The sequence below is a fragment of the Chiroxiphia lanceolata genome, chromosome 2 (assembly GCF_009829145.1).
Source record: "Chiroxiphia lanceolata isolate bChiLan1 chromosome 2, bChiLan1.pri, whole genome shotgun sequence".
Classification (NCBI taxonomy): domain Eukaryota; kingdom Metazoa; phylum Chordata; class Aves; order Passeriformes; family Pipridae; genus Chiroxiphia; species Chiroxiphia lanceolata.
In genome coordinates, this window is record NC_045638.1 from 5126551 (window position 1) to 5153541 (window position 26991).

General features: G+C 44.6%; 1 protein-coding gene across 5 annotated transcripts in view; it reads left to right on the forward strand.

Annotated features, from left to right (window-relative positions):
• Positions 1-26784, forward strand: part of PDE9A (phosphodiesterase 9A) — a 49823-nt gene extending 23039 nt beyond the window's left edge. For 3 of the 5 annotated variants that reach the window (XM_032678188.1, XM_032678189.1, XM_032678190.1), the window contains 14 exons: positions 129-183; positions 1022-1092; positions 5191-5275; positions 9570-9651; positions 11923-11997; positions 14982-15068; positions 18139-18243; positions 19276-19358; positions 20231-20387; positions 21543-21656; positions 22279-22383; positions 23939-24067; positions 24317-24412; positions 25852-26784. In XM_032678188.1, the coding sequence (XP_032534079.1) occupies positions 129-183; positions 1022-1092; positions 5191-5275; positions 9570-9651; positions 11923-11997; positions 14982-15068; positions 18139-18243; positions 19276-19358; positions 20231-20387; positions 21543-21656; positions 22279-22383; positions 23939-24067; positions 24317-24412; positions 25852-25902 (1295 nt within the window). In that variant the 3' untranslated portion in view covers positions 25903-26784. The remainder of the gene's footprint in view (positions 1-128; positions 184-1021; positions 1093-5190; positions 5276-9569; positions 9652-11922; positions 11998-14981; positions 15069-18138; positions 18244-19275; positions 19359-20230; positions 20388-21542; positions 21657-22278; positions 22384-23938; positions 24068-24316; positions 24413-25851) is intronic. The other 2 variants (XM_032678191.1, XM_032678192.1) reach the window with 1 other exon arrangement.
• The last annotated feature ends 207 nt before the right edge of the window (positions 26785-26991 follow it).

Here is a 26991-nt window from a genome sequence, read left to right on the forward strand (position 1 = left end):
CCAGAGCAATTTTTTGGCAAAATGCCTCACTACCAGAGCTGGAAGTCTGGGGACACTACATTGCAGGGGAGCTGAGGGCATCCTTTCTCCTCTGTTTTTCTGTTATGCCTCCCTCTGATTTTTTTCAGAGAAAGAAGAATTGTTCCAGAATTTATTGGGACAGATTGCAGAGCAGTTCTCAAGGTAAGAAGTTGAACATCATTATTAATTTAAAATGCTATTTCTTTATCAGCCTGAAGTGAAATTTTCACAGGAGGCAGAGGGGCATTTAAGACCTCTTTCAAATCCCACTCTGCCTGCCAAATTTAGGTCTGGGACACGTGTTATTTCCTGCTGACAGCAATACAGTAGCTTAAACCAAAAGCAATTTTGGTGATTATCTTTGATCTGAAAAGGAGATGAAGTAGGAAATATAAACACTCTTCTTGTGCTCCTTCCCTCTTAGGAAGCAAAAGAAATGCTTCTTCATTGAACAGTCGAATAATCTGATTTGTTTCATTTTCCCCTTTATCACCCAAAAATGTCTCTCCTCCGAGAGGATTTCTCAACATCTGTACAGCTGCTTTTTTCATTCCAGCTGGTTTCAATAAGACAGATCAATCCCACCACAGCTCAGCAAATCACCAGTGTAACTCAAAAGGAGGAGAGGAGGAGGGCTTCAGAGCGTGCAGACACCAAGACGCTGCTGTTAGACGAAGCATTATCAATTTAACTTTGCTTCCCTGGGGGGTTACAATGGCAACTCACTGCTGAGAGAGGGGGTGATGAAGTGTTGCAGAGCCACAGTACATTCCCAGGGCCATAAAAAGATCATTGGCTGTTAATTTTTCTGCAAATTAAACCCGGGTGTATTTTCTACCCAAATGTTAGCATTTCCATGGAAAATTCGCTGTTCCTTGTGGCAGCCGCGGTTGGGAAGACCCATCCTCTGAAAAAATATAGGCATTTCTAGCAGAAGTCCTTTCTAGGGTAGGTGCAGCACTAAATGTATAACATTAATACATGAGGGTTTTCTTTTCAGGGTTTTTAAAATCAATGAGCTGAAAACGGAAGTAGCTAATCACTTGGCAATGCTGGAGAAAAAGGTTGAATGTGAGTGTCCCTTTATTCCTATTGCAGTGGGAACCGGTGCCTCAGAATCCCCCCTGCTATAATCACAGCCCCCTCTGTTTTCCTAATCCCTCATTATTTGGCCCAACTGAGCCCAAAAGTCTGCAGGCCAGCGTGGGATGAGGTGTGGGGATGGTGGGAGCCGGTGGTGGCACGGTGAGGCCAGGGTGGGATGGCTGGTGTCCAGTGTCCAGATCACCTCCCAACCTCCCCTTTGAGGGGCTCCCGAGCCCTCTGCTGATATCTGGGCCCAGGGCCACGTGTTCCCATGTCCCTGTGGCAGAAGGTCTCCACTGCCCACCTCCCCGCCTTCCACAACCCAGCCCCCTGGTCTGTCCTCCCATGTCCCCCCTGACCCAGCCTCCTGTCACCTCCCTGCACCCAGCAGTGACCCTCCATCTCTCTACACACGCACTTCTTGGTCCCTAAAAGCACTCAATGGGGCAATTGGTCTGCAATTCCAGGGGGTAACACCACTGCCCTCCTTCCCTGGCAGTCGGATACTTGCACTGTAACACAACCTCGTTGTTACTGTGCGACAACCAAGTCAGATTCACCTGGTCAAAGAGCTCCTATTCTGGTTTTTCATTCCCTCCCCCCTCCCCCGTGCATCATCTGAGTTCTTTGCAGTATATTATGCTGAACATAGGTCCCAGAGAGGTGGGGAAGGGGTGTGAATAAGGTGCTGTCACCCAGCACCATTTCGATTCCAAAGGCCACATCCTTGCAGATGCACAGCATTGGAGTCAGGAGTGGGCAGAGCCTTTCCCAGCACTGCAGCTGCAGAAAGCACTTTCCCTAGAGCTGGCTGGGAAAAAAAAAAAAAGAAAAGAAAAGAAAAAGAAGAAAAAGTTTCTGGTTCATGGAAGAAGTTGTTTTCCTGAAACTTCCCCTGACCAGAAGGTACCTTGACCCTGCAGCTGCTCAGTGAGACTGATGCCTTTGTCAGCAGGGAGAGGAAAAAAATGTCCTTCTTCGAAGAGCAGCTGCAGAGGAACCTCTCCCTGTAGCCAGCCCAACCTCAGGCTCCTGGTGCTGTGGGATGTCCATGGAGGGGGTAGCCTGCAGTGTGCCTACACCCAGCAGAAAGCCTGATTAGGAATTCCTCCTGTCTCTTTGGCTGCCGTTTTTCCCAGGGCTCCACTGATTTATTTTTTTATCCAAAAGAGGGTGGTGGGGGAGGGAAATTAGCTCAGTCACTCTGCATTTTCAATGAAACTTCTGACCATCTCCAGTCCTCAGAGCTAAATGCCATGGACTAGAGAAAATGAGGCAAACGTTCCTGTGGGTATTTCTATCCCCTTGGCAGCGCAAAGAAGCAACTATCCCAGCCAGATAAGGGCTGCTTTTGACCCCTGGTGATCCCCTGGGATCCCTGGTACACACACTGCCCTTCAGCATTGGCAGCCCAAGGCAGTGGAGGGAGATAAGGAAGGAGTTCATGACGCTGCCAGCAGGGAATAGTTGTGCACGTGCACACTCCAGCAATTTACTGCTGGTTTAGGGAAGGCAGCCTACCTGGAGCTGCTGTGCCATGCAGGTGAACTGAATTCCCTGGTCCCCAAACGAGGGTTCTCTCTGCTGATGGAATTACCATCTGATGCACCAATCTGCTGCCAGTCCCCTGAGCACTCCCAGTCCCAGCTCCAGTAGCCTCAGCCTGTGGGAAGGAAGGAGCTCCCCAGGTTGTGAGTCTACAAGTGCACCCATCTGCTCGAAATTGGACTTCCAGAGTTTGCAACGGGGCTAAATCTGCAGCATTCTGAAAGAATCCCTGGCTGTCATGTCTAAAAAGCAAAACTGTGGGAGAAAGGGAGTGTCCAACCTCCCTGCTCGAGCTGGGCTCCCAGAGGTTGCTTTAAGAGCCATGTTTCATTGCTGGATTCAGCCCAAGGATTTATTTAGACAGCACAGGGTCTTTTCAGAAGGTATTTCTTGCTGCAGAATAATATGGCCCCTTAATCAGTGCACATGACAAGGCCATTTATCATTTGCAAGCCAAATGTGAAAAGAATAGTGCTTTTATTTTGCCTTTACTCCTGCCTCCTTCAGAGATCCCTTTTCCACCACTTTCACATGTGATCTCCAGGATTTCTTCCCCAGAGGGGATGTGTGTGCGGGGATAAGTGCTCATGACAGCGCTGCATCTGCACCTCACATGGAATGTTCTCAGCTTCCTTCCCATTCCTGCCTAGAGACCACGTCAGAGATGTGTTTTCAAGGAGCCAAATTCTTTAACTGATTTTTAAATCCCAGCTAAAGCTTGTCACTTCCCCTTGGAAAATGAGTCCACGCCGAGCAAGCACTGGGAATGCTTTGTCCCGTGGCTTCACTCACTCTGCTCCAGTGTTTGCACAGCAGCCCACACATGAATAAGGCTGGCAAAAGCCCTTTGCAATTTGTAAGCATCTCACATCTACCTTAAGAAAATAATTATGTAAATTCTCTGCTCCCCTGGAGAGGCTTGGGATGAAAACCAAGGAAATGCGACATGAAAAAAATGCTCAGGGCTGCCATTTTGCACCAGGACTCCTCCCTGCAGTTGCCTGCCCCAATTCCCCGTCACTCTGGTAGCTCTGCTTTGCTCCCACTGCTTCAAACAGGCACCAGACACCATTTAGACAGCTTGGCAAATGGGATACCCATGAATTTCTCCTGGATCAGTGAACCAAGGTGGCACACAGCAGCAAGGGGCCTGTGGCTCAGCTGGAGCTGATCTTCAGCAGCTGAACAAAGTACCCCAAAAAAGTGCAGCCAGGTATCCAGAATGAAAATCTTGAATAAGCAGGACAGCAACTTACCTGTGTCATCACATTGTGATCACCCAAAGAAATTGCTTGTAACAATGATAGACAAAAAAAATATAAATTTGTACATGGGATTTTTAAACAGAGTGTATTCCTGTAAACAAGCGTAAATCAAACCCCTTTCCCTTTCCTCTCCTAATATTTTGGGCTTGATTCGTACACATCTCTTTCCCCTTTCCCAGTTCCAACAGCAACCTTTGTTGTTACTGGCAAAACAAAAACAAAACTGAGGTCTCTGCTTATCTACAGAGTTGTGCCCTTCAAGGCAGGGTTTTATCACTTACATGCTGCTCTCCAGATAAGTGTGATTCAGACTGTGATTTTCCAAGAAGGTTACTGAATACTGATTGTCCGATTGCACATTCCCTGGAGTTCCCTGAACCACAGCTTGTCCATGCAAACAGTGAGTCCAGTAAACAAATGAGCTGTGAAATGAGTGCATATGAATGACATATACGTAATAAATGCTGCTGTGTTATGTCCTTGAGCACAATGATACTCCAGCTGAGGGGGAAAGAAAAGGGAGAACACTCATACTCACACTGAGTTGGGTTCTCATGGCTACAATAAAGTGTGTGCTGCATAAACAGGCAATCAAACTTTTTGCCTTGTGGCTCTCACAGTTACACGCAGAAGGGAAGTATAGGATTTTTGAGCCTCATGCAGAAACAACCTTTGATTACAAAATTGATCGGCAAAACAAAGTGATAGGTTTTCAATAACAAAAAAAAAAAAAGAGAAATCAATCATTAGAGCAAAACTTTTCAGCGTTTTTCTCTCCCTCCTGCATTCTCGCTCCGTTTTTTTCTGTATCCAGCAACGCAGCCCAGAGCTCCTCAATGCTCTGCATGAACTTTCAAATTAAAACCTTTTATCTTAATGGGAATTCTATTCCTACCGGGACGTGTTTGCCTGCGCTTATCACCCCATCGCGGGAGGGGTTTTTTGCTCAGGATTTCCTTTGATTTGTGTTCTACAGCAGAGAAGTGAAGGCACCAGAACAGCCGACCGCTGCTAACAATCCTGGAAAAGCTGAGACGTTGTAGCCATTCTGTGAATTAAAATACTGTGGCTATTAACTAAATTGGCAGCAAGGAATTCCTGTGGGTTTCCAAGACATATCGCTTTGGCAGCACCTGCATGTGTGGGAACCAAGGCAGTCTGTAAGGGCTTGCTGGCTCACTGGATAACCCCACTGTGTTTAAAGCTCTTTGAAAAGAGATCCCGCGACTTTTGCCATGGTAACACCCCTGTTGTTTTCCTTTGTTGACAGTGGAAGGCCTGAAAGTGGTGGAGATTGAGAAATGCAAACGCGACATTAAAAAGATGAGGGAGGAAATGGCAGCAAGAAGCAGCAGGTAAGTTCTGCTTTGGACCTGACCACAGAAATAAGGATCTGGTTTCAAACCCTAATGCAACATTTCCGCAGAATTGAGTTACCTTCTGGGCTTAGAAGTAAAAGAGCAAAGAAACTGATAACCACTAAAGACAGTGGCTTTAATTTAATATTTGAAGATCTATAGCCATCAGTTAAATTAGCTTGGGCCATGGGAATAGAGAGAAAGATCTTGCAACAGTTATTGCAAGAGTGGGAATTCTTCATCCGGATTTACTGGGAGAGAGGGAATGGGAAAAGAACTTCTGTGCAGTGCAGCGTTTGGTTGGGAACCAGCTAACACTCGAATCAGCTCCAATATGTTCTGGGAAAATACCAAATAAATATGTAGCAGCTCTTCTAATTATGACCTCATGCTATTATAAATCATCCATTTCAAATCCAACAAGAAATTGGGAATTTGCTCTCTAATTCAGGGGCTCACTGTGATTGTGAAGCTTGGTTTCACTGTAATTAAAACACCAGTAGAAAAAAATTGCATTTTGTACAGTACGTGTTCTCAGCTGGAAAGTGCCCCCCTGTGTCACTGAAATATCCCATTAGGACAAACAAATCGTCACTGTGAGATTAGGAATACGTCTGGGAACGTTGCTGAGGAGGGATACACCATGTTCCTCAAAATGTGGCTGAGGAGGACTTTTCTCAGCAAATGTAAATTTGCTGTCTTGACAGCCTCTCTCGTTTTCTTCATCTGGGGTCAAACTCTCTGACCTTTAATCAAAACTGTTTCCTACTGAGGGCAGTGGGACATTCGCTAAAAGATTCAGACTTTATAATCACTCGCTTTTATAAATGTTGTTATCCAGACATGTCAGGAGGCACAACAATAATACATTCCCATTAAATCAGAGGCCGAATTCAGCTGTCATATTAGCATAAATGCAGAGTAACATTATTAACCTCAGGTCTGCCCCAGATTTATACCAGTAGGGCGGATTGCAGCATGCCCTGTGTCTTGCACCATCTCTTGTTGAGGTGTGTGAGGAGATCTCATCAGAAAACTCAGAGCTCAGGTTGGCAGCAGACGCGAGACACGTGTGCTGATTTGTGCTGGCAGTGATGGGAATAATGCCTGTGTCCACTTGTCTTTCCTTCAGCTGTTGTAGGGAGCTGGGAGAGCTGCACTTAGGAGCACAGTGATGCACAGGTGGATAGAAATTAAGACCCAAACCGGAAGTAATGGCAACTTTGTGTTCGCTGAGTTGCCACCACACACTTCAAGAAGCACAAGACTGTCTCAGCAGCCATGACTCATTCTTTTGCAGGTCTTGTCACCTTGCAGTCTATGTTTTGTAGCATAAACAGTAATCTGTTACCAAGAAAAGGCAGAATGGGGAGTGACGTGTGCCCAGTGCAGCTGGCTCCAGCTGGGGTGTGGTCTTCACCAAGGGCTCAGAGTGAGATATGACAAAAGCCAGAGACCAGCGTGGGGCGTGAGGCTGGGAAGCTGTGGTAAAAATGGGTGTGGAGCTCATCAGCAGGTATTTCTGGGCACAGACACCCACACTGGCTTGCTCTGAGCTCACACTGCACAGCTGGTTTTGCCGAAGTAGGAGCCCAGCTCGCTCTGCTCTGAGTCACTTTGTGTCACGTAGTTATGGCAGCTGCCTGTCACAGCTCCTCTTGGTTATCTGGAGCTGGGTCTTCCTCCTCCCAGCTGCACAGAAGCTTCTCCTCCTTGCCCAGAATTCTGTCCATGATTACCTGTACCCTAAGGGTTTGGTTCTCCAAGCAGCAGCAGGATGGGAATGAGCTGTGGATCGCTATTCCCAAGCTACCTTAACTCCACAAGAGCCATGCCACTGGCCTAAAGTGATGCCAGCCTAGGGATGCTTCACATTAGAGAAAGCTGAGCAAGCTCTCTCCACTTGGCATGAGTGGGGGAACAGAGGCATCCCAGGACAAGTGGAAATGTAGTTGCTCCTATTTAGACTTTTCATCCCCTGTGCAATGTCATTTGCCAGATAACGCACTGCAGCTGCAATCAGGGATCACATCTGAATTTAATTAATGTTCATCAATATGTGTGAGTGCATCTATTCCTTCAGTGACATCAGAGTGGACACAGCTGTATTGCTGTATGTTTACCTATTCTTATATTTGCTGTTACCAAATGACAGAGTAAGGTTGAACCGAGTTTATAAAAGTCATCATGCACAGTGAGTTGTGCATCTCTCCTCTTCGGAAGAGCAGAGCAGCCCCGTTTTCGTCCCCTCAAATTGCTTTCTTTCTGCTTGTCTGCCTTTTGCACTCTCCACTGGCAGATGCTAATAGCATTATAGTGTCATTTAAAATCATGATCATTTGCAGATGCAGTTTTACATTTGTAAAGGTCTGATGCATCCTGGCTCTGGTGTGTTCCCCAGTGTGCTGGGATGAAGGCTCCAGTATCTCACTACAGCTGGGAATTAGAGATATTTGGCTGACCCTCAGCTAACCCTGGTAGTCAGCTCCAATTAGGGCAAGGAATGCCCCAATTTCACTATTTTTATCCAACTAATACCCCACACAGTGGAGTTTTGAGGAAACAGCTTTAGAAACGATTAAGAGAGCTTTTCACCAACTGAGAATCTCCTTAAACAGGGCAGGAAAAGGCAACTGGTTGAAGTCAGTTGACCACCATGAACTGTAAGATGACATAACTTTCACAGAATTCAGACACTGCCACCAGAAATTACAGCAGACATCAATGTTAAGAGGAGAAAAGACACGTGGACCAACTCCCAACAGAGGAGAGAAGCACTAAAAGAGGTGCAATACAGAATATATGAAATAGTCATAAAAGGGACAAATAAAGTCAGCGGAATGCTTTGCTTGGCTTCTTTTGGGGGGTTTATTTTTGCTTCCTTTGGCAGGAGGCTTGAAAAATGAGAAAGGATAATCCAAATGTTAGAACTATGGGGATAGATCTCTGGAACTGCCTGAGGCCAGGTTGGATGTGGCCCTGAGCAACCTGATCTAGCAAATGGCATACCTGCCCATGGCAGGGGATTTGGAAGTAGATGGTCTTTAAGATCCTTTCCAACCCAAACCATTCCATGATTCTATAAATGCAAAAGGCAAGCAGATCAGCCTCACAGGAGAGTTAATAAAGCCCATGTGAACAAATACCTGGGAAACACATGTTGTGTTAAAGTATTGTGTCTGTAAGGAGGGAAACTGTTCTCCTACTGCAGCGCAGCACCTCAATGTTCTTGAAGGCTCTAAGGCTGTTGGGCGTCTCCCACCACCAGTTACAGAATCACAGAATCATTTAGGTTGGAAAAGACTTCTGAGAACATCGAGTCCAATCTTTGACTTATCACACCTTGTCAACTAGACCAGAGCACTGAGTGCCATGTCCAATCATTCCTTGGACACCTCCAGGGATGGGGACTCCACCACCTCCCTGGGCAGCCCCTTCAAATGCTTGACAACCCTTTCGGTGAAAAAATTCTTCCTGATGCCCAACCTGGACCACCCCAGCTGCAGCTTGAGGCCATTTCCTCCTATCACTTGTTACCTGTGAGAAGAGCCCGACTCCCACCGGGCTACAACCTCCTTTCAGGGAGTTGTAGAGTGATGAGGTCTCCCCTGGTCCTCTGCTCAGCCTGGCTTTTCAATATGCAGAGGAAGAAGAATAGCTAACTGACAGTGAGTGCTGGTGTTAATTACCAGGCAAGTGTTAATTACCTGTAATTTCTGGCAGTGACTCCTTTCCTCCAGGACTGGGGAGCCAAGCAGACATGTCTGCCAAGTCTGTGCCTCACTGCTGTTGTGCCACATGAAGGGCAGCAGGCAAGATGGTCATTCCATCAAAATGGAAGGTGTTACCCAAGCTTTTACAAGTTCTGGAGCTGGGTTGCAATAAGGCTCAGTGGGTGCCTGCACTAGTAAATAAGCACAGGTGAGCCGGTGTCCATACCCAGCGTGGTCCCTGACAGGGCTCTGCCAGCCTTGGAGAAGGATGCCTGCCATGGACAGCACTGAAAGTTACTTGGTTTAAATAGAAGTGATTGAGTATCCATGGATACACAGACTCTCCTCCCTTGAATGCAAATAGGTGGAGAGGGGACAACAGAGTGTTGCACAAGGGGAGAAATCCTAAAGAAGATCACACTTTTAAAGCGTTTGAGCAGCACCACATTAGAAAGGGAGAGGTTGGGGAGTGGGGTAATTCTCCGAGATGCCTACTGAGAGACCAGAGTACTTCCAGCATTTTTCAAGGCACTGTATTTCTGTTCCCAAAATGCAAAGAGATGAATATTTCATTTCAGGACTAACTGTCCCTGCAAGTACAGCTTTTTGGATGAAAACAAGAGACCGGCTCCCCGGCGGGATGTACCATCCTACCCAAAGGTACCACTCACTGCTTCCTCTTCCCAAAATCCTACTACATGATTGCCATCCTGACAAGCTCTGCTTTTCAATGCATGACTCCCTAGCCATTATCTCCTAGTTGCTCTAAATCCAAAGCCTGATCCAAAACCCCTGCAAGCCAATGGAAAGAGCTGTCGTTGCCTGCAGTGACTTAAAGTTCAATCCTCAGTAGTCTTTAATACTTGAAGGCTCATTAGTGTTTGAAATGTTAATGAACATTTTGCATTCATCAACATTTAACGCTCCTTTGTCTGGTTTATATTTGTTTATTCTCCACGCTCATAGCAACAATCAAAAATACCCTACAATGTTGTACTCTAATTGAAAGTAGTGCTCCTTCCTGTTCTCTCCTAATGGATTATTTTTTAATTTAAAAAGTAATTTATGGAGATGCTTCACCCAGGGAAACAAAGAGAAAATGCGACACTGGATTCTATCCGGAATGATTCATTGTCCCTGTGAAAATGAGTTAGTGTATTTGCTAGAGAAACAGTAACACTGGAAGAAAAATGTCTCCGGGCAAGTACAAGTACAAATCCAGAGTGATGAAATGAGGCTGAAACCCATGACGAACACAGGATTTTGGCCCTAGCACGGCAGCCTTTGCCCCTCAGGAGTTATTAAAAGCTGCCAGGTTGTTCTGCTCAGTGCACAGTCACAGCTTGACAAACACCAGCTCAACGTGTGCAAATCATAGTTGAACCATGGGCTTGCCACATCAGAGCTGGCTCAGCCACTCTGAAATCCTTGTGTGAATGCAGGTGTGTGACATGGACATGATCCTTGCATATTTGCCTTCAGAGCCTTACAGAGCAAACGAGCTGTAAATTCTGCTGTTTATTCCTACTCTACCTGGCAAAAGTGACCTCCAGGTCTCTGGAGCAAAGACCTATATTTCTTTTAATTAACTTTTGCCTGAGAAGCTTGTGCTCCTGACACTAACACACGATTTCACAAAACATATCAGTTCTAAACCAGATTTTTTTTTCCCCTGGATAAGTATGTATATCAGATCAAACCTTGATGTACTGCTCTGATATTAGGATCTTGAACTAACAGTAGGTGCAACAAGTTGCCCTATTTGCTGCAGAGCAAACTGGTAGTTTGTATTTCTGTATTACCCCTAGACCAAAACTCACGGGAATTTTGGGTTTAGAAGTTTGGGTTCTGTTTGGAGAGATTTGCAAAATTTGTCATCAGTTGTCAGGTGCTGGATTTGTCCCCCAGGCTGGGGAGCAGTGAGTACACCTGAAGGAGATGTCACTATGACACTGTTACATCTTGTACACAGCAACAAATCTGTACTGCTAATTTGCAGTTTTCCTGCAGAACATCACACTGAATGTACATTATATAGGCAAATGCAAGACTTGCCTTCTCAAGAAGGAAAACTAATCTTCAGAGTTGTTCCTGCTAGGATTAAGCACCAAAAAATTTGTTGGCTCTGAAAATGTCGTTCACCCTCTCAGGACAGTAATCCCAAATTAGAGACAGCCATGGTAAATGGCACAATCAAAGCCACAAGGTTTTTGAGTCCCAGAACGACTCTGATGAATGGAGTCTTGGAAAGATGAATTGTAGAGCCCTGATCTCCCATGTCTTTTAACCCTCCATGTTCCTTGTTTTCATTTTGTATGCAACTGTAACTGGTGAATGAGCTTGATTTTGTTTTAAGCTTCTGAGCGTAATGATAAAAAATCACTCGAATCTTTTAGGCTGACAACCAATTTGAAACTGTGGGCGTTCTCGAAAAAACACTCAAAAGGAGAGCATAAATCATCTGAAAATAAATATATCATACCCACCAGCTAATTTAACACTGTAAGCAGAGACACTTCACACCATCCAGCCATAACTGGATGCAGGCAGCAGAACCAGACGTGCTCTGCAGGCAGCAGAACCAGTGCAGACAGGGATGGATCTGTGTCTTTTATATTACTATGCTGGATTTACTCACTTCCCTGTCCATAACACCTCTGCTCTTCTTCCGTTTTTTTCCCAAACCCTGCACCTCTCTGCTCTAGAAGGATCTCCATCCATCAGGCATGAACATCCTGGCGTGATCATGAGCAGCTGGTGGGAAGGGTGGGGAGGGTTGGGTGGGAAGAGGGAGAGATCAGCTGGGAGACATCCTTGGGAAATATGGGTTAAACCCCTGGTAAAAGGAACCCATGAGTCCCAGAGACATTCCAAGAGCAGGTCCCATGCCAGTGACACCCCTACTTATGCCAAATGCCTTTTTGTCTGCAGTACATGCTGTCCCAAGAGACCATCGAAGCACTTCGGAAACCAACCTTTGACGTCTGGCTGTGGGAGCCCAATGAGGTAGGGATGCCACGTTAGCGGGCTTAGCTAACTTTCTGAGAATCAACAAGGCCAGAAGAGAGACAGCCTGCAGTGCTCTCCTTCTTTTCTGCTGTCTACTCTCTATACTTCTTTTATTTTCATGTCACACAAACTATGTACAGTAGTTTTTCCTAACAGATGCCAGGCAGATTATACTGATTATCATATCCTGATTCCTCTTATTTTTAATTTAGTCCCTTCCTAGAGATGTCCCACAACTGGCGCACTATTATTACTGCCACATGAGTTCTCTCATGCCATTTTATCTGAACAAATCAATCCCTAGCGAAGTGTGCTTAAGCACATATCAATAACTCCACTCAAATCAATAAGGCAGCAGGCAGAGGTTCACGCATTGATTCACACCCCTTCAGCCAAGGGGTGTGAATCACAGTGAAGTGTGTTCTGAAGAGGTTGCAAAGCTGTCTGCACAGCCAATTAGTATTTTTCTTTTTGCTTCATTTTCTTCTTTTGTTACTGCTACTGGTATTATCATGGTTCATCACTTGTGTCCATCACATTCTGTGTAAACCTCTGTAGACACATGAAGGAGAAGGATACTAAGAAGGGACAGCTTATAATACAATGTAAAATCAGGTTCAGCAAATACAATCAAATCTCCCTCAGGAAAAACTCAGTACTGGGTTTTTCCCAAGGAAGGCTTGGTTTTCCCAGCAGCAATCCCAGTACCAGTCTCCTTAATCACCTTCTCAACTGGATGTTATGCATACAAGAGTCGCTCTGGCTCAGCACCTGTAGTCCAACATGACAAGGAAAAAACAACCCCATAGTGCATCCACAGGAATATCACATTCCCTTCAGGATATTTCCTCTGTCTGGTAAGAGAAGGACTCTGGTGGCTTGAGGTCCATCTCCCATTTGCAGTAGGCTTGGCAGAGCTTCCCTTGTGTGGTCAGAGGTGCTCTGCATCCCTGCTCCCTCTCCAGCCCTTTTCTCTGTACCAAGGCCATACGTCTGCCTTGCCCCCAGCTTTTAACTCCTGTCAGGTCTTTGCAGCAAGAAGGAATTACACTCTGACAGGTGGACCATAACACTGTTGGCTATTGTCCTGAGTGTTAAGAAAGAATAAGGAGAAACAAAAACCATTATCCACGGATTCTTGTGTGCTGAGGGATAATATTTTAGCACAGTAACTCATTCAGAGTACTGGGAAACACTATATGGAGCCATGAAGGAGGCTAACAAGAGGGCATGGGGATTAAGCATGCCCTGCAAGGAGGAGTGCTGCTCAAAAATAAGACTCCACACAAGCTCTGCTGAGCTGAGCACCATATGGGTTTATCTCACCCTTTTAGCTCTGGTTTGTGTTTACAGAGAATATTTCAATTCTGTCAATATTTCAATTGGTTGTTTAGCAATGAGCAGTTGCCCACGTGTGGGACAGGCAGGTCATAAACCATAATCATCTGTAAGCAAATGAATAATGTGCTCTGCAGCATCTCAGTAAACAGAGCTATGCAGCAAAACCCTGTGTTCTCTTTCTCAAATGCCCTCTCACTTTCAAGCCTTAAAAAAGTCCCTTATTCAAGCTTTTGCTGCCGATCAAGAAAGCCAAAAATGAAAACTGATATTCTCATGTGTTCAGGGGCAAGAGCTTTGGGAGAGTCACCTTGTCACTCACCCAAAGCTCTCTTGGCAACAGGATGTAGGCATTTCTGAGGATAACTCAGCCCTTCTGGATCAAGCTTATTGTCTTGGAAAGTCTTTTATGAAACTATTGCAAAACATATATTCTACCTAGGAAAATGACAAGGGGGTCTTCAGCAAAATGTGATCTGAGCAAAATTCAGTTCGTGACACTGTCCCTCAGGTCTTGCAAGAAAGTCTCTTCCTGTTTGGATGACTCAAAGACAGCCCACTTGTTACCCCACGAATTATGTTTATTCCCAGGATAAATATAAAGTTTTGTTAGATTAAATCATTTTTCTGGTGAGTTTTTCAGAGCCAAAATAACGGAAAACTAACTCAAAAAATATCTCCAAGGCTGTATATGTGACATTACATCCGTCATGTTGGAAACTCCTGGATGGCTTTACAGCCTAAGAACCACATTTTGTAATACAATGGCTACATTTCATCCCCTGCAGATTTAGCCTTTAGAAATGGAAATGCAGATGCACAAACTCCTGAATTCCTGGAAGCCTGTTGGTTTCTGACTGGTGGCTGCTGTTAAACGCCCAAACACTTGAGATTATCAGTATCTTTTTTTCCAATACATTCAAGCCCAGGTGGTTAAATGGGAATGGTGGTGCTAAATTGCCTGGGTCCCCTTTTCTCCTGCAGAGCAGATGTTGTCTCAAAAGAGCTGCCTGCCTGTGCATTTCAACTGTTGGGATTCCCTAGTTACAGACTAGGGGGAATGGTCACAAAACTACTGCAATTTTGTAGGGTTAAAACAGGAGATCTTTCATTAAATAAGAGATCTGAGCTAAGATAGTGGAATCAGGACAAGAAGTCATAAAGAAAGATGGTATTGTCACACGCCTAGAATAAATGTTTCTTTAAGGATTTCTTATTTTCTGCTGTCATTTTTCTATCCAGCTATGGCTCGATCCATTTCTGTACAGCCAAAGCCTTTGGAGTCAGTGGAAAAGCTCCCATTGATTTCACTGAGCGTTAGAACATATCCCAGTTGAGTTAGAAAAATGGCAATGCTTTTTCCTGAGCGGGAATTGCTAAATTACTGAAGAGTGCTGGTGTGATTCAAAGCCCTGCACAAAATCTGTGAAGTCAACAGCAATATGCCTGCTTCAAAAAGCTTTCAGACCCTCTCTGTCTCCCCTCTTGCACTGTCTTTCATCATGAAACCTTTGAACATCCTTCTTTCATCGTAACAAGAGGGTTCTTGCAATTATTCCATGCTGGCAAGGAGGAAATTCACTTTGCAGTGTATCATAAAGGGATATTTACCCAGGCCATAACCTGTCTGTTCCTGGTTGCAGATGCTGAGCTGTTTGGAACACATGTACCACGACCTCGGGCTGGTAAAAGACTTCAACATCAATCCTATCACGTTAAAGAGGTGGTTGGTAAGTATTTCAAATTATATATGCAATTTTTCACGTTCAAAAATCAATAAACGAGACATTTGGCCATGGAATTACCTTGATCACATGAGTAATCCCACTGACAGCAGTCAGTCTACACAAATTCTTAACATTTAAGTACTTCAGAAAATGTTGCATTCTTGTGGTCACAGATGACTTTTTTTTTAAATTGTTTTGCATTTGTTTGCTGAGTTTTCATTTACTGACAGCAACTAATTTCTGCTAAATGCTCTTGGTACCTCCTGTAAATGGAGGCAAGACAAGTCATCAGATATGGGCAAAAAAAGCCAATAATCATTAGATGTACTAAATCACAGGGAGCAAAAGAGCAGGCCAGGAAGGAAAGGAATTGCTGAGAAGCTAAATAACTTCCTTTGCTTCAGCTTTTAATGTTGAGAATGTTGCAGAGATGCAAGATGTGATAAAGATGAGATCATACCAAAAGTGAGATGCCTAAGGAAGAAACACTGGAATATTTAAAAATCAGTAAGTTTTCAGGTACAAGGAAGAGCATAAGGAAGCATTTGCTAAAAAGATGAAGAATATATTGTCTTTCTTAGAAAAAAAAATCACGTTCCTATAGAACTGTAGAACACGAAATATTTTATCCGTTAATCCATTGTTTAAAAAGGATCTAGGGATAGCCTGAAGAATTATAACTACTGAAATTTATTTCTTTGTCTGAAAAATTGATCGAGATAATAATTAAAAGCATCACGGTGGGAATTTCATTACACAGATGTTTCATACCAGTCCCGTAGTGAAGACCTACTGCACAGAATAGAGGGCACTGTTTTACATGATGGATGTAGACTCCCAGAAAGGCCTGAAGAAATTCCACAAATCCAGAGGGTGGCTAGAAAACACAAAGGAAACACTGGGTTCATCACATGTTAAAGCACAGCAAGAGCAGGAAGCACCAGTGGCTCTCCCTGCTTGGCGTCCTGCTGCAGGATGAAGCCAACCAGGCACAAGGCTGAGCAGGGTCTGGAATAAGGGATAAAATGTCACCATAGAAGGCATAAGGCTCACCTGACATTTATGCCTAGCACTGGTGAAGCCTTTTTAGAGAAATAGTGTGACTACTTCAGAGGAGACAGAAAAAAAATGATCAAGACGTAGGAAATCTCTCCCCAGAGAAGGACCAATGGAAAGCTCGGTGTTGTTAGTCTTAGAAAGCAGCTGAACAGAAGGGGTGGGATGAAACCAAATACAAACAAGGCTGGCACAGAGTAGATAAAACAGAAAATCTCCTCCTCCTGTTTCACAGCCTGAAAACATGGGAAACAAGGTGATATGTCAACACGCATCAACACGCCACCCACACGCATTACTGCAGGCAGCTCCCTTTAGCTTGTGTCTCCAAGTAATTTGTTACCACCAGCATTTAAGACAGCCTCTTTCTGAACAACAAGGGGGATTTATTGTGTATTTTCTACAAAGGTAGGACGGGATGAGGTTCCCTTTCTTAAACACTAGCTTTGCAGAAAGAAAGATGATTTAAAAAAGCCCCAAGGACTTTTCTTCCAACTATGATACTTCCCCAGGCACACTATGGGCATCGGTGCCTTGATTTGAGGCAACAGCATCAGTCTGAACTTAAATGGGTTGGAAAAAGCCACCTTGTGCCTATACTTGCTTTCTCGCTCTCACATCCATTGGCTACAGAAATGTGCCAGAAAGAGGAGGAAAGGATGACTAATACAGCCCAGTCACTCCATCCCTTCGGTGCTCTGAGTCAGGAGTCCCCTGGGATACCCTGGGCTCCAGTGCTGGATGTGTACATTACACCCATGCAGTGTTGTGCAGTGCCTAATCACAGCCAGGGTGTCCATATGGAGGCTGTGAGATACTGCCCACCACCTGTGAGCCTGGCTGCCAACCATCCTGTGCCATTAGTTATTCATTTTAAAATAAATTTCTAAAAACCTCGCTGCAGGATAATCTGAACAGCATTCGCAACGAAGCCCCCAAATATTAAATAAGCAGTGAAAACCCACAGTTCTCTTTATCTAATCCAGAGCTTTGAGGCTTCCTAGAAGGCAGATCCCAGGTTAAAGGGTTTGATGCTGGTGGTACATGAGGACTCTTGAAGTAAATTCAGTATTATCTGGAGAAGGGACAGGAATTCCATCCATGACATTAAGTCAGGCTCAGTACCTGAAGCATGTGCATGAGGGCTCTCTAGGGTCCAGGCTACAGAGGATTCAGTAGAAGGGTCCAGCAGACCTGCCAGTGCTTGTCTTTTTTGTGTGGAACAGGATACCAAAGGCTATCCAGAGCATTGGAATAGTGACTGTGCCATGTGTTAACCCAGCTGTGCCAGCCTCACTCAGTCAGCCTGGCTGACAGTAGCAAGGACACAGGGAAAGACAGGCTTTATCTTGCCTGTGGAATGAGGGCACAGAGCCAGGATCTGTAGAAAGTTAAACCACACAACAATCAGCCCTATGAGCCCATAAAAGCTAAATCTCTCCTGTGCTGCCTGGCTTAGGAAATCCACACAGGTGTAGGGGTGCTACAGAGAGTGCGTTCACATCTTCACTTTGCCAAGCAACGCGTCCCCAAAGTGCCACCTCTGAGCATTTGCAGATGAAGTAACAACCCCATTTCAGCCTTCAGGATTTCAGAGCTGCAATTTGCGCTCAGCAAAAGAGGGGAATGGGGATGTGCTCTGAGTTCTTCACACTCCCCAAAGTCACTGTTTAGCCATTGCACGGTTTGAAATACAAATTCAGCACGAGAGCACAGAGTCCTGTCTGAGAACTGAGATACCATTACAGCTGTGCTGGGATGTTTACCCATTGCTGGATGGTATGAGAGAGAATTTGCTGTGAGCTTTACCTGCTGAATAATTCTGGAAACACAGAAATCTCTCCCCCCCCCCCGCCCCGAGGAAGGCAGAGCGTGTCAGAGGGCCTTGTGCTGTCACTCTGTCCTAGCAGAAAAGACTACTGGGCTCCACAGGGCTCCTCTAGGGATATACAGTGATTCCAGGGTGGCTGGGAAACAACTCTCCTGCCCCTGACTGCTTCATTCCCTCTCTCTGCAGCTGTGTATTCATGACAATTACAGAAACAACCCCTTCCACAATTTCCGGCACTGCTTCTGCGTGACCCAGATGATGTACAGCATGATCTCGCTCTGCAGACTCCAGGTATGACCCCACCTCAACAGCATCACCCCATTTCCGTTGTAGGGCCCACTCAGCCATCCCATTCCAGACCCCAAGCACCTACACAGCTTTCTGAGACTGCTGGGAAGCTAAATTCACCTCCTGGATACCCCCAATCTGTACACTGAGGCTCTTTTGACTCTCTGATAGCATGAAACATCCAGGAATCAGATCCCAAAGCCTGATGAATTATGGCCTGTGGGTATGGTCTTCATCTGGGACACAGAATGTTCTCCACATGTGTGCTTGCACCTGGATGAGCTCCTGCAAATAATTCCTGGCGTGCACTGTATGCAGGATTCACATTCAGCCTGTACTTTGTCCCAAACTATAGGCATCAGTTAATTTCATTGTCTGGATAACCTACGTTCATATATTGATTTAATAAAATACAATAATAAAATTTAAAAATTTTAAAAATAAAACAATAAAATTTAATATAAGAAAAGCAGTACAAAACTGCTTTTATTCAGTTATATTCCCCCTTGTCTTCTCCATAGTTAAATACCTCAGTTATTGGGTTAAATCTATTTTGTTGCCAGTAGAAATATGAAGAAAATCTTGCTTTAGTGGAAGTTCATCCTATTCAGAAGCTGTGGGAACACAACATTTAATTTTTCTCCTGACTTTAATTAATGCAGAACACAATGGCAACTGAGCCACCCTCCAGCCCTCCCTTAACTAATCAGGGTGCTCAAATAACTTGTAAGAGACTGTTCTAATATCTCAGTGCTTTCATATGATCTCTGCAGTAATAGCAAGTTTCAAGAAAATTGCCTCCTCTGAGCTGCTGTTATTTAATGCAACAAAGGCAAATCTGAGTCATTTTTACTGGAAGGGAAGACAGAATTCTCTTTCTTGGCCGAAGTAAATTCATCTATGGAAAAATACTTCTCTTTGCTCAGATTTGCATTTCTCTAAAGAGTAAATAAAGGGGATTTTATACTTCTTTTCATTCATTATGATAGGGGAAGTATAAATCATAGTATTACATTAATGTTTTGTATTTCACAGGAGAAATTTTCCCAGATTGACATCTTGATTCTCATGACTGCAGCAGTATGCCATGACTTGGACCATCCAGGCTATAACAACACGTAAGTCTGTCTCTTGCTTTCTCTTCCCTGAAAATTTATTGGGAAGGTAATACCAGTTGGCATTTTTTGGCAGATCAGGCTTTCCTTCTCACAGCTTCAGCTGGACGTGACCTTTCCCCAAGGCCCTTCTGTTCACTCACACGTGGGCCAAGGCAGAGCTTCGTGCAGCAAGCTCAGGTCTGGGTTGGGGTTGCCAGGTGTCCTTGGCTCTGTAAGGAAAATGGTTTTTCAGATTTCTTCCAGCGCTTTCCCCCTTGTTTTCCTGAGAAAACAAATGAAAAAAAATACTTTACAGATGTTTAGAGAGATATAAATTATTATAATGGAATAATGATGCAAAAACACAAAGGGGAATTTAACTTACACATTATTTTATGATTATAAATCATGAAGTTATATTATTCTATTTATTGTCATGTGAGGAAATTATTGTTGTTGCCCCACACACACTTTTGTGTGTGTGTGTGTGAAAAAGAGAGGGAGAATCTAATTTATTTGTAACGATTCATTAAATAAAGGTAGAACTCAGTTCTGACTGGGATCAGTGGGAATCTCTCAGTTTGATATTAGTGAGGGTTGAATGGAGCCCAGATAGTCCCTTCTGGATTTTTTTCCATGTCATTTTAAACTACAGAGACTTGGTAAAATTTAAAGAAGAAAAAAAAAAACAACCCTGTGGGGGAGTTAGTGCCTGAGACGATATTAAAGTAATATCTGTTTTCTCTAAAAATCTGGTTTAGCACCAACAGTCAAAAAACCAAACTGCAGCTAGTTGGATAAGCATTGAAAAGGACGTAAATAAAAGAAAGCAGCGTGTTTTAGAGCAGCTGGTGTGTGTCTACAGGAGCCCTCACTGTTTCTCTCCACGTCAGCTACCAGATAAACGCGCGGACCGAGCTCGCCGTGCGTTACAACGACATCTCCCCGCTGGAGAACCACCACTGTGCCGTGGCCTTCCAGATCATTTCCCAGCCAGAATACAACATTTTCTCCAACGTCGACCAGGACCAATTCAAACAGATAAGACAGGTAGGAATTCTGCTCCCGTCTGCAAACTGTCCCTGAAGGGGCAAACACGCACGGACTCCCCCACGAGTGAACCGCTCGCCCTACGGGGTAGGACTGAAAAAAGCCCCTCACACTGGAAGGATCCAAGAGGGGTTCTTGGAAAATTTCTGCAGCAGCGCTCCCTGGGATGTCTTGCTGAGAAATAATGAGTACATCCTGACTATTAAAGCCTATGACATTTTGGGGGGAGATATTTATATTATTGAAGGAGCCAATTAGCTCTGGCTGGGGAATGATTAAGCTGTCGTGGTAGAAGTTTATGCTTCAAGGGGACATTTTATTAATGGCTTCAAAGTGGGCAAAGCAGAGCACTTGTAGTGTTGGAAGAGGCTCTGGTGGACTGGGAGTCATCACAGTTAGCTCTGAGACAGTGAACAATGCTACAATTCCCATTACAGCTTGAAGGGCCAAAATTCAGTCTTAATTTCCACATTACACCTTCCTTACACACCAAATGGAAAATCAGACTAACATAAGGGCTTGGATACTGGTCTGGTTGGAGTTACTGATTCTGCCAGGGCATGGGAAGCAGGCTTGGGCCCAGAACTGATCAATCTGTACGAAACTCCACTGCTTTAAATTAACCACATGTTTTCACATCATAAACTCTGCCTAGCAGTGGGATGCAGAGCTCCTAACACATTGACTGTATCTGAGTATTTCAAAGCCCATAATGCGAAGAGGACAAGCACAGACAACATCCAGATCTCATGATTTTTGTCTCTTATTCGGGCCACTAAGAGTCAGCAGCAAAACCCACAGTGCCTTCCAAGGAGCCAAAAGTGGATCTTGGCAACCAGAGTGTGGCTTTTAACGTCCTGTTGTACAGTTTGCTTTTCTACAATTAGTCAATCAGAAAGGAAAAACCTCAATGTGTCTCTGGAATATCACAGCAGTGTTACAGATCAATCCAACCATCATTTTCATACACCATGAACTCTTTATAACCCTCTTCTAAGTTTTCTTGACAGTTTCAAGTCAGAAATTTCCCCTTTCATTATGAACAATGTAATGTATCTGAGGCATTCTGTGTGTAAGAAAGACCCTGCTTAGCTCTGCAACAGCAGACTCTGTAAAGAATGTCAAGTTAATATGTGAACATGTTTTCTCTGCTAGGGGATAATTACATTAATCCTGGCTACAGACATGGCGAGACATGCAGAAATACTGGACTCTTTCAAGGAAAAAATGGAAAATTTTGATTACTCAAATGAAGAACACATGACCTGTGTAAGGAGGTTTTGTGGATTGTTATGTTTCTGTGCATAAGTGTGAAAGTTTTAGATTAATATTTGTTTGTTTAAAAACCAAGATTCAATATATAATATCAAAAAAAAGAATCCTTTCTACATTCTCTGCCCCACCAAAAATAATTACATTTTGGAAGTGCTCTACATAAAACAGATTATTCTGGCTTCAGAAATCCTGGAGTCCCATCAGGTCCATTACTGTGGGATAAAAAATATCCACAAGAGCAAAAATTCTAGAATCCTTTACTTCCCAATAACATTGTCTTTGACTTCTAGGGAAATCTCTCCTCAGCTGCCTCTGAGTGCTACACAAAAAGCCTAATGGTCATTTGTACCTGAATATCTTCAGGCAGCAAAGTGCTCGTCCCCCTGTGACACATCCCAGTGCTACAGGCAGGGAAACCAAGCCAGAGGGGGAAAAAGTGATTTACACAGAGTAGCTGAGAGAGGGGAAAAGAGCCCAGATCATTTAAGACCTCTGATTTAATCCTAAAACTGTCCTTTCTGGTTGAAAGCATTGCCTCTCACTGCCTTGTAAGCTGTGGATAGGGGGGAAAGGGCTGGCATCAAGACTGCAGTATTAAAGTGTTATCCTCTTCCAGCTGAAGATGGTGCTGATAAAATGCTGTGATATCTCCAACGAAGTCCGCCCGATGGAAGTAGCGGAGCCCTGGGTGGATTGTTTACTAGAGGAGTATTTTATGCAGGTAAGAAGGAGGGAGAGATGCAATTGCACTGTTTTCTGCTTTTCCTGAAGCCCAACCTCAGCTACAGGTGCTCCCTTGTCTGACAGCCCAGTCCAGCTCTAGCTCTGAACAGCCTGGACTAGTGGAAGGTGTCCCTGCCCATGGCAGGGGGTTGGAATGAGATGATCCTTAAGGTCCTTTACAACCCAAACCATTCTTTGGTTCCATGGAGGGGCTTCTATTATAGAAAGTCAGAGAAGGAAGGCAGAAAGAGAACCTGCTCAGAGGCCAAGTGGATGCAATTGATTGCAAATTTCAGAAGAAAGACAAAAGCAACCCAGAAATCCTAATGCCAGCAGGCTGAAGCTTGTCCTCTGTAAAGCAGCTGCCTCTCATGGTTTTTTGACAAATATATTATTTTTGAGCCAAAAGGACAAGAGCAGTGTCAAGACAAAGTTGTCAAGTAAATTATATCAAATATCACATAGAAACTAGTTTATTTTCACTGGATGTGAACATCCCCCTAAAGAGGAAGCAGAAGACTTGCTGGGGCGTGCAGAGTCAGACTTAAAGCTTCACAAACGTCGCTCCTCACTGGATTCCCAGCTGAACACAGTTTCTGGTGTCTTACAAAAGGATCCCTGGGCGAGCAGCCCTTGGCTGCCTCTGGCACATGGGCTCCTGAGCAGAGTGTCCAAGCTGCAGTGGGATCCCAGCCCACACACAGCTGCAGTGCTCTGGGGAGCAGATGCCACTGCTTTCCTGGGTGTTTTGCCTGTACTTTGGTCAGCTGTGTGACAAGGAGGGCTTCTCACAAGAGACAGACATTTCGGGTGATGTGTCAGAAACATTTCTAGCTCACTGCATGTCCAGTTTTTCACTCAAAATTACAGTATTTCTGTACCTTACTGTTTTGGCCACCCAGCAAAGGCACCATGTGCTGAATGATCCAATAACTGGGAGATAAAATCTGCTACAGTATGTCCTTTTTGCACACGCAGTCCATGACCTCCTTGCACATAAACCCACTTAGAAATAGTGAGTTATGTGGTTAAGTAGGTAGCTTGGCAAACCCTTTGCACTCAGTGGAACTACTCTGCATTGACCTGGCTAACCAGAACTACTTCTAATCATTAGTAAAGAAGGAGATGTAATTTCTGGTTGAATAGCTGAAAATAACCACTCTCTGGAGAATTATGAGGAAATTACAGACCTACTCCTTCTCTTTCAGAGCAGCAAGAGCCATTACCACCTCTCTGGATGCTCTGAAATATTATATCTCACAAATTCAGTGGGCTTGCAAAGGGAATTAGATGCCCTGTAAGCCTGGAGGTGAACACTTTCATGTTAGTGCTGAGCAGAAGTAACTGAGCAGAGTTGCCTTTATCCAGATGTTGCTCCCAACAAAGCAGATACGTTGGCCTGAGGGAAGCACGTTGCTATTCTGTGCTACCTTCAAACACCTCTGTGATCTGCATCTGAAGGCTGCTGCTCTTTAGCTTGTGATCAGCAGTACTTTGTCCTCCTCACAGGCTTCTAGCCAAGATTTATATTTTTAATTTTGGATTCGTTCCAGAGCGACCGAGAAAAATCCGAGGGGCTTCCAGTGGCGCCGTTCATGGACCGCGACAAAGTGACCAAGCCCACGGCACAGATCGGCTTCCTGAAGTTCGTCCTCATCCCCATGTTTGAAACAGTAACAAAGGTAAGACAGAAACAGTAACAAAGGTAAGACAGAAACAGTAACAAAGGTAAGACACCCAGGGCAGAAGCAGAAGGGGACAATGCAGAACTCCAGCGTTTGCTCCGTCAGGTGTTCACACAGCCAGGGAAATGGGGATGCACCGTTCACACCCTGCCTTCCTCCCTGTTTTTAGTGTGTACTGTGAAAGGATGTAGGAAGATCATGAATACGACAGGAAATGTTGATGTTCTTTCTCTTGTTTTCACCCAGCTATTCCCAGAAGTGGAGGAGGTGATGCTCCAACCCCTGTGGGAGTCCAGGGACCACTACGAGGGATTAAAACAGATAGATGATGCTATGAAAGAGGTAAACTCTAAATATCTCTTTGATATAGTAAATATTATGACTGAATATGCCAAACGTTGTAATTAAACAGCAGCTTAATTCCCAAACAGCAGGAATGCTTATGGTGTAATCATTATCATGAGAATCACATCCAGTACACCTGGCTGGGGAGAGGTGTGTGCTACAAACAGTAAGAACATGTCCTTGCAGAGTCCACCAGGTACCACACAAGTGTGGCTATGGGAAGGGAGCTGCTTGCAGGAGGCAAAACCCAGGGATAACTGCCTGGAAAAAAAGGGAAATGTTAGCAAACACCTCCTCCTGGAGGGATCTGCCTTCCACTGGGAAGGAGTTAGGCTGACCTAGACTGCAGCAAAATGTCCTGGGGTTGGGCAGTTCAAGGCATTGCACCACCAATGTGCGAGTTTATTTTCTGGCAAGGAACTTCCAGTCACGTGTCTGCCATCAAGGGTGTGCTTGAAATTTTATGAGGAATTACTCTGTCATGCACAGCACCCAGGAGGATTAAACACACAACCAGTGAGGCCATTTTATGGCTCAGTGGGTACCTCCATTTACAGAGCATTTCTCATTTTGACATGTAGGGCTCAGGGGAGGGCCACTTTTCCCTGCTGAGGTCTACGACAAAACCTGCCCAAGTGGAATCACAGAGTAGGGGTTTTATGACATGAAAACATTTATGTAGACAGGATGCTATCAACCACTCTGTCATTAAAATAAATTGGGAAGTGCCATGGAGCACAAGTTGTGCTGATATTTTTTATGTGGGAAATTAAGGTTCATTCACTTGATCATCCCTGAGTGGAATAGCAGCTTTCTGGTGTAGGTCTCACCCCCTCCCAAGTGCTTTGGAGGAAAAGCCCCTCAGGAGCACAGATACTAAGGCTGGTTAATCAAAGAGCACATGCTTTGAGTGCACTAAGTTTTAAAGGAGAGCAAAGTCTTTCAGGCGTTCTTCAGTTCAGAGAGGAGCATTTCTCAAATGAGGGAAAAAGAACTCAAATATGACTGTCAGATGGTCTGAGTCTTATTCGTCTTTCAATTTGAGCTGAGATTTTACTTCTGGTTTACAGAAGCCATCAAAACAGCATTTTTATACAAACTGGTGGAGTTTTAATTGCAGTGTATTGGCACAAAAGGTCTTAGGAAAATAGGAGCCGCTTGAATTCAGAAATACCCCAAAACAAGAGGATTTAATGAATATTCTGCGAGCCTAGTGCAGTAATGACGAGAAAGGCTGAGTTCTGTTTACTCAGGACATGCATCCAAGAGCTGTTTGGATGAAACAGTGCCTGTGATGTTCCAGGCTGCCGGCTATTGCTTCCCAAGAAATGTGGCACATGCCTTGTGGGGAGCTGGGCGTGTGACTCACGGCAGCAGCGGGAAAGCGGCACTGTGTGAGTCAGGGGCACTAATCCTGCTCTGCTCTTCGTTTTCAGCTGCAGAAACAGAAAAGCGAAAGTTTGACAGCCGGCAGCACCGAAAAGTGAGACGAGAAAAGCCCTTGAACAAAACACAAGCCCCGAGGCTGCTCCGGTTTTGAGAAATGCTGTATTTGCCAAACAGACGTGGTGGCCGCGTCAAAATCCAGCTGGGACCGTGCATGAGGAGAAGTGGCAGGGATGGATGTCCTGCCTGCCTGGGCACCTCATCTACAGCCCGCAGCCTCCTTGCACAGGCGCTGCCGCCGTCTCGTCGGGCGCCGAGGGTTCCCCACGCTCCAACATTCCCAGCAGGATTCCCCCTGCGGACAGTGCACAGGCTGCAGCACGGCTCAAACCTCCAGCAGAGCTGCCTTTTTGGTGACCAAACTGTCAGCCACAGTGTGTAGAGGCAAATCAGAGCTTAGCTAAGGAGCCTTTCCTGGAAAGTGTTCCACCGGCATCCAAAAACACCAGAAGAAGTTGTTTTAGCGAAGATACTCTCTCTATGTGTACAGCAGTATGCTAATTACAGCACAGCTTAACAGATGCTTATATACTGACAAGGGTCCTGGCATACATTTTTGTTTGCCCAGTAGGCCCTTATCACACATTTCTCTGCATTATTCCCTGAATTTTATAGTGTTCACAGTACATTCAGAAGCCCAGCATAGTGGATGCAATTTTCTTTTTTTTTTTTTCTACACTAGAAGAAATCAGAAGAAACCTTAGTGAGTTTGCAGGGTTGCTTTGTGGCCTGGTACAGCTGGACATCATGGGATCCTTCAGCATGAGCAGAGAAGGAGCACAAAGCTGAAACCAAGGTGCAAACACATTTTTATCCTTGTTGATACAAAAAAGCAACAAAAAAACCCCTTCAAAGATGTACAGATTTTTTTTTTTTTTTTACTTTTAAACTGATCTGCTAAATAATATATTCTTCTACAGAAATGGGTGTTGTACTTGTTTTCTTTTGCATATGCATGCACGTGAGAGCTGTTTGTGTTTCCTAAAGACAAATGCTTTCATGATGAATACGAGGTAATGGGCTGTACAGGAGAGGGGAGGGATGGTTCTCCTTCGGAGGAGAGGCTTTAGAATTCTTTTTGAAGTACATATGCATCATAAGTGCGACACCAAAAGAGCTCCAGTTCCACT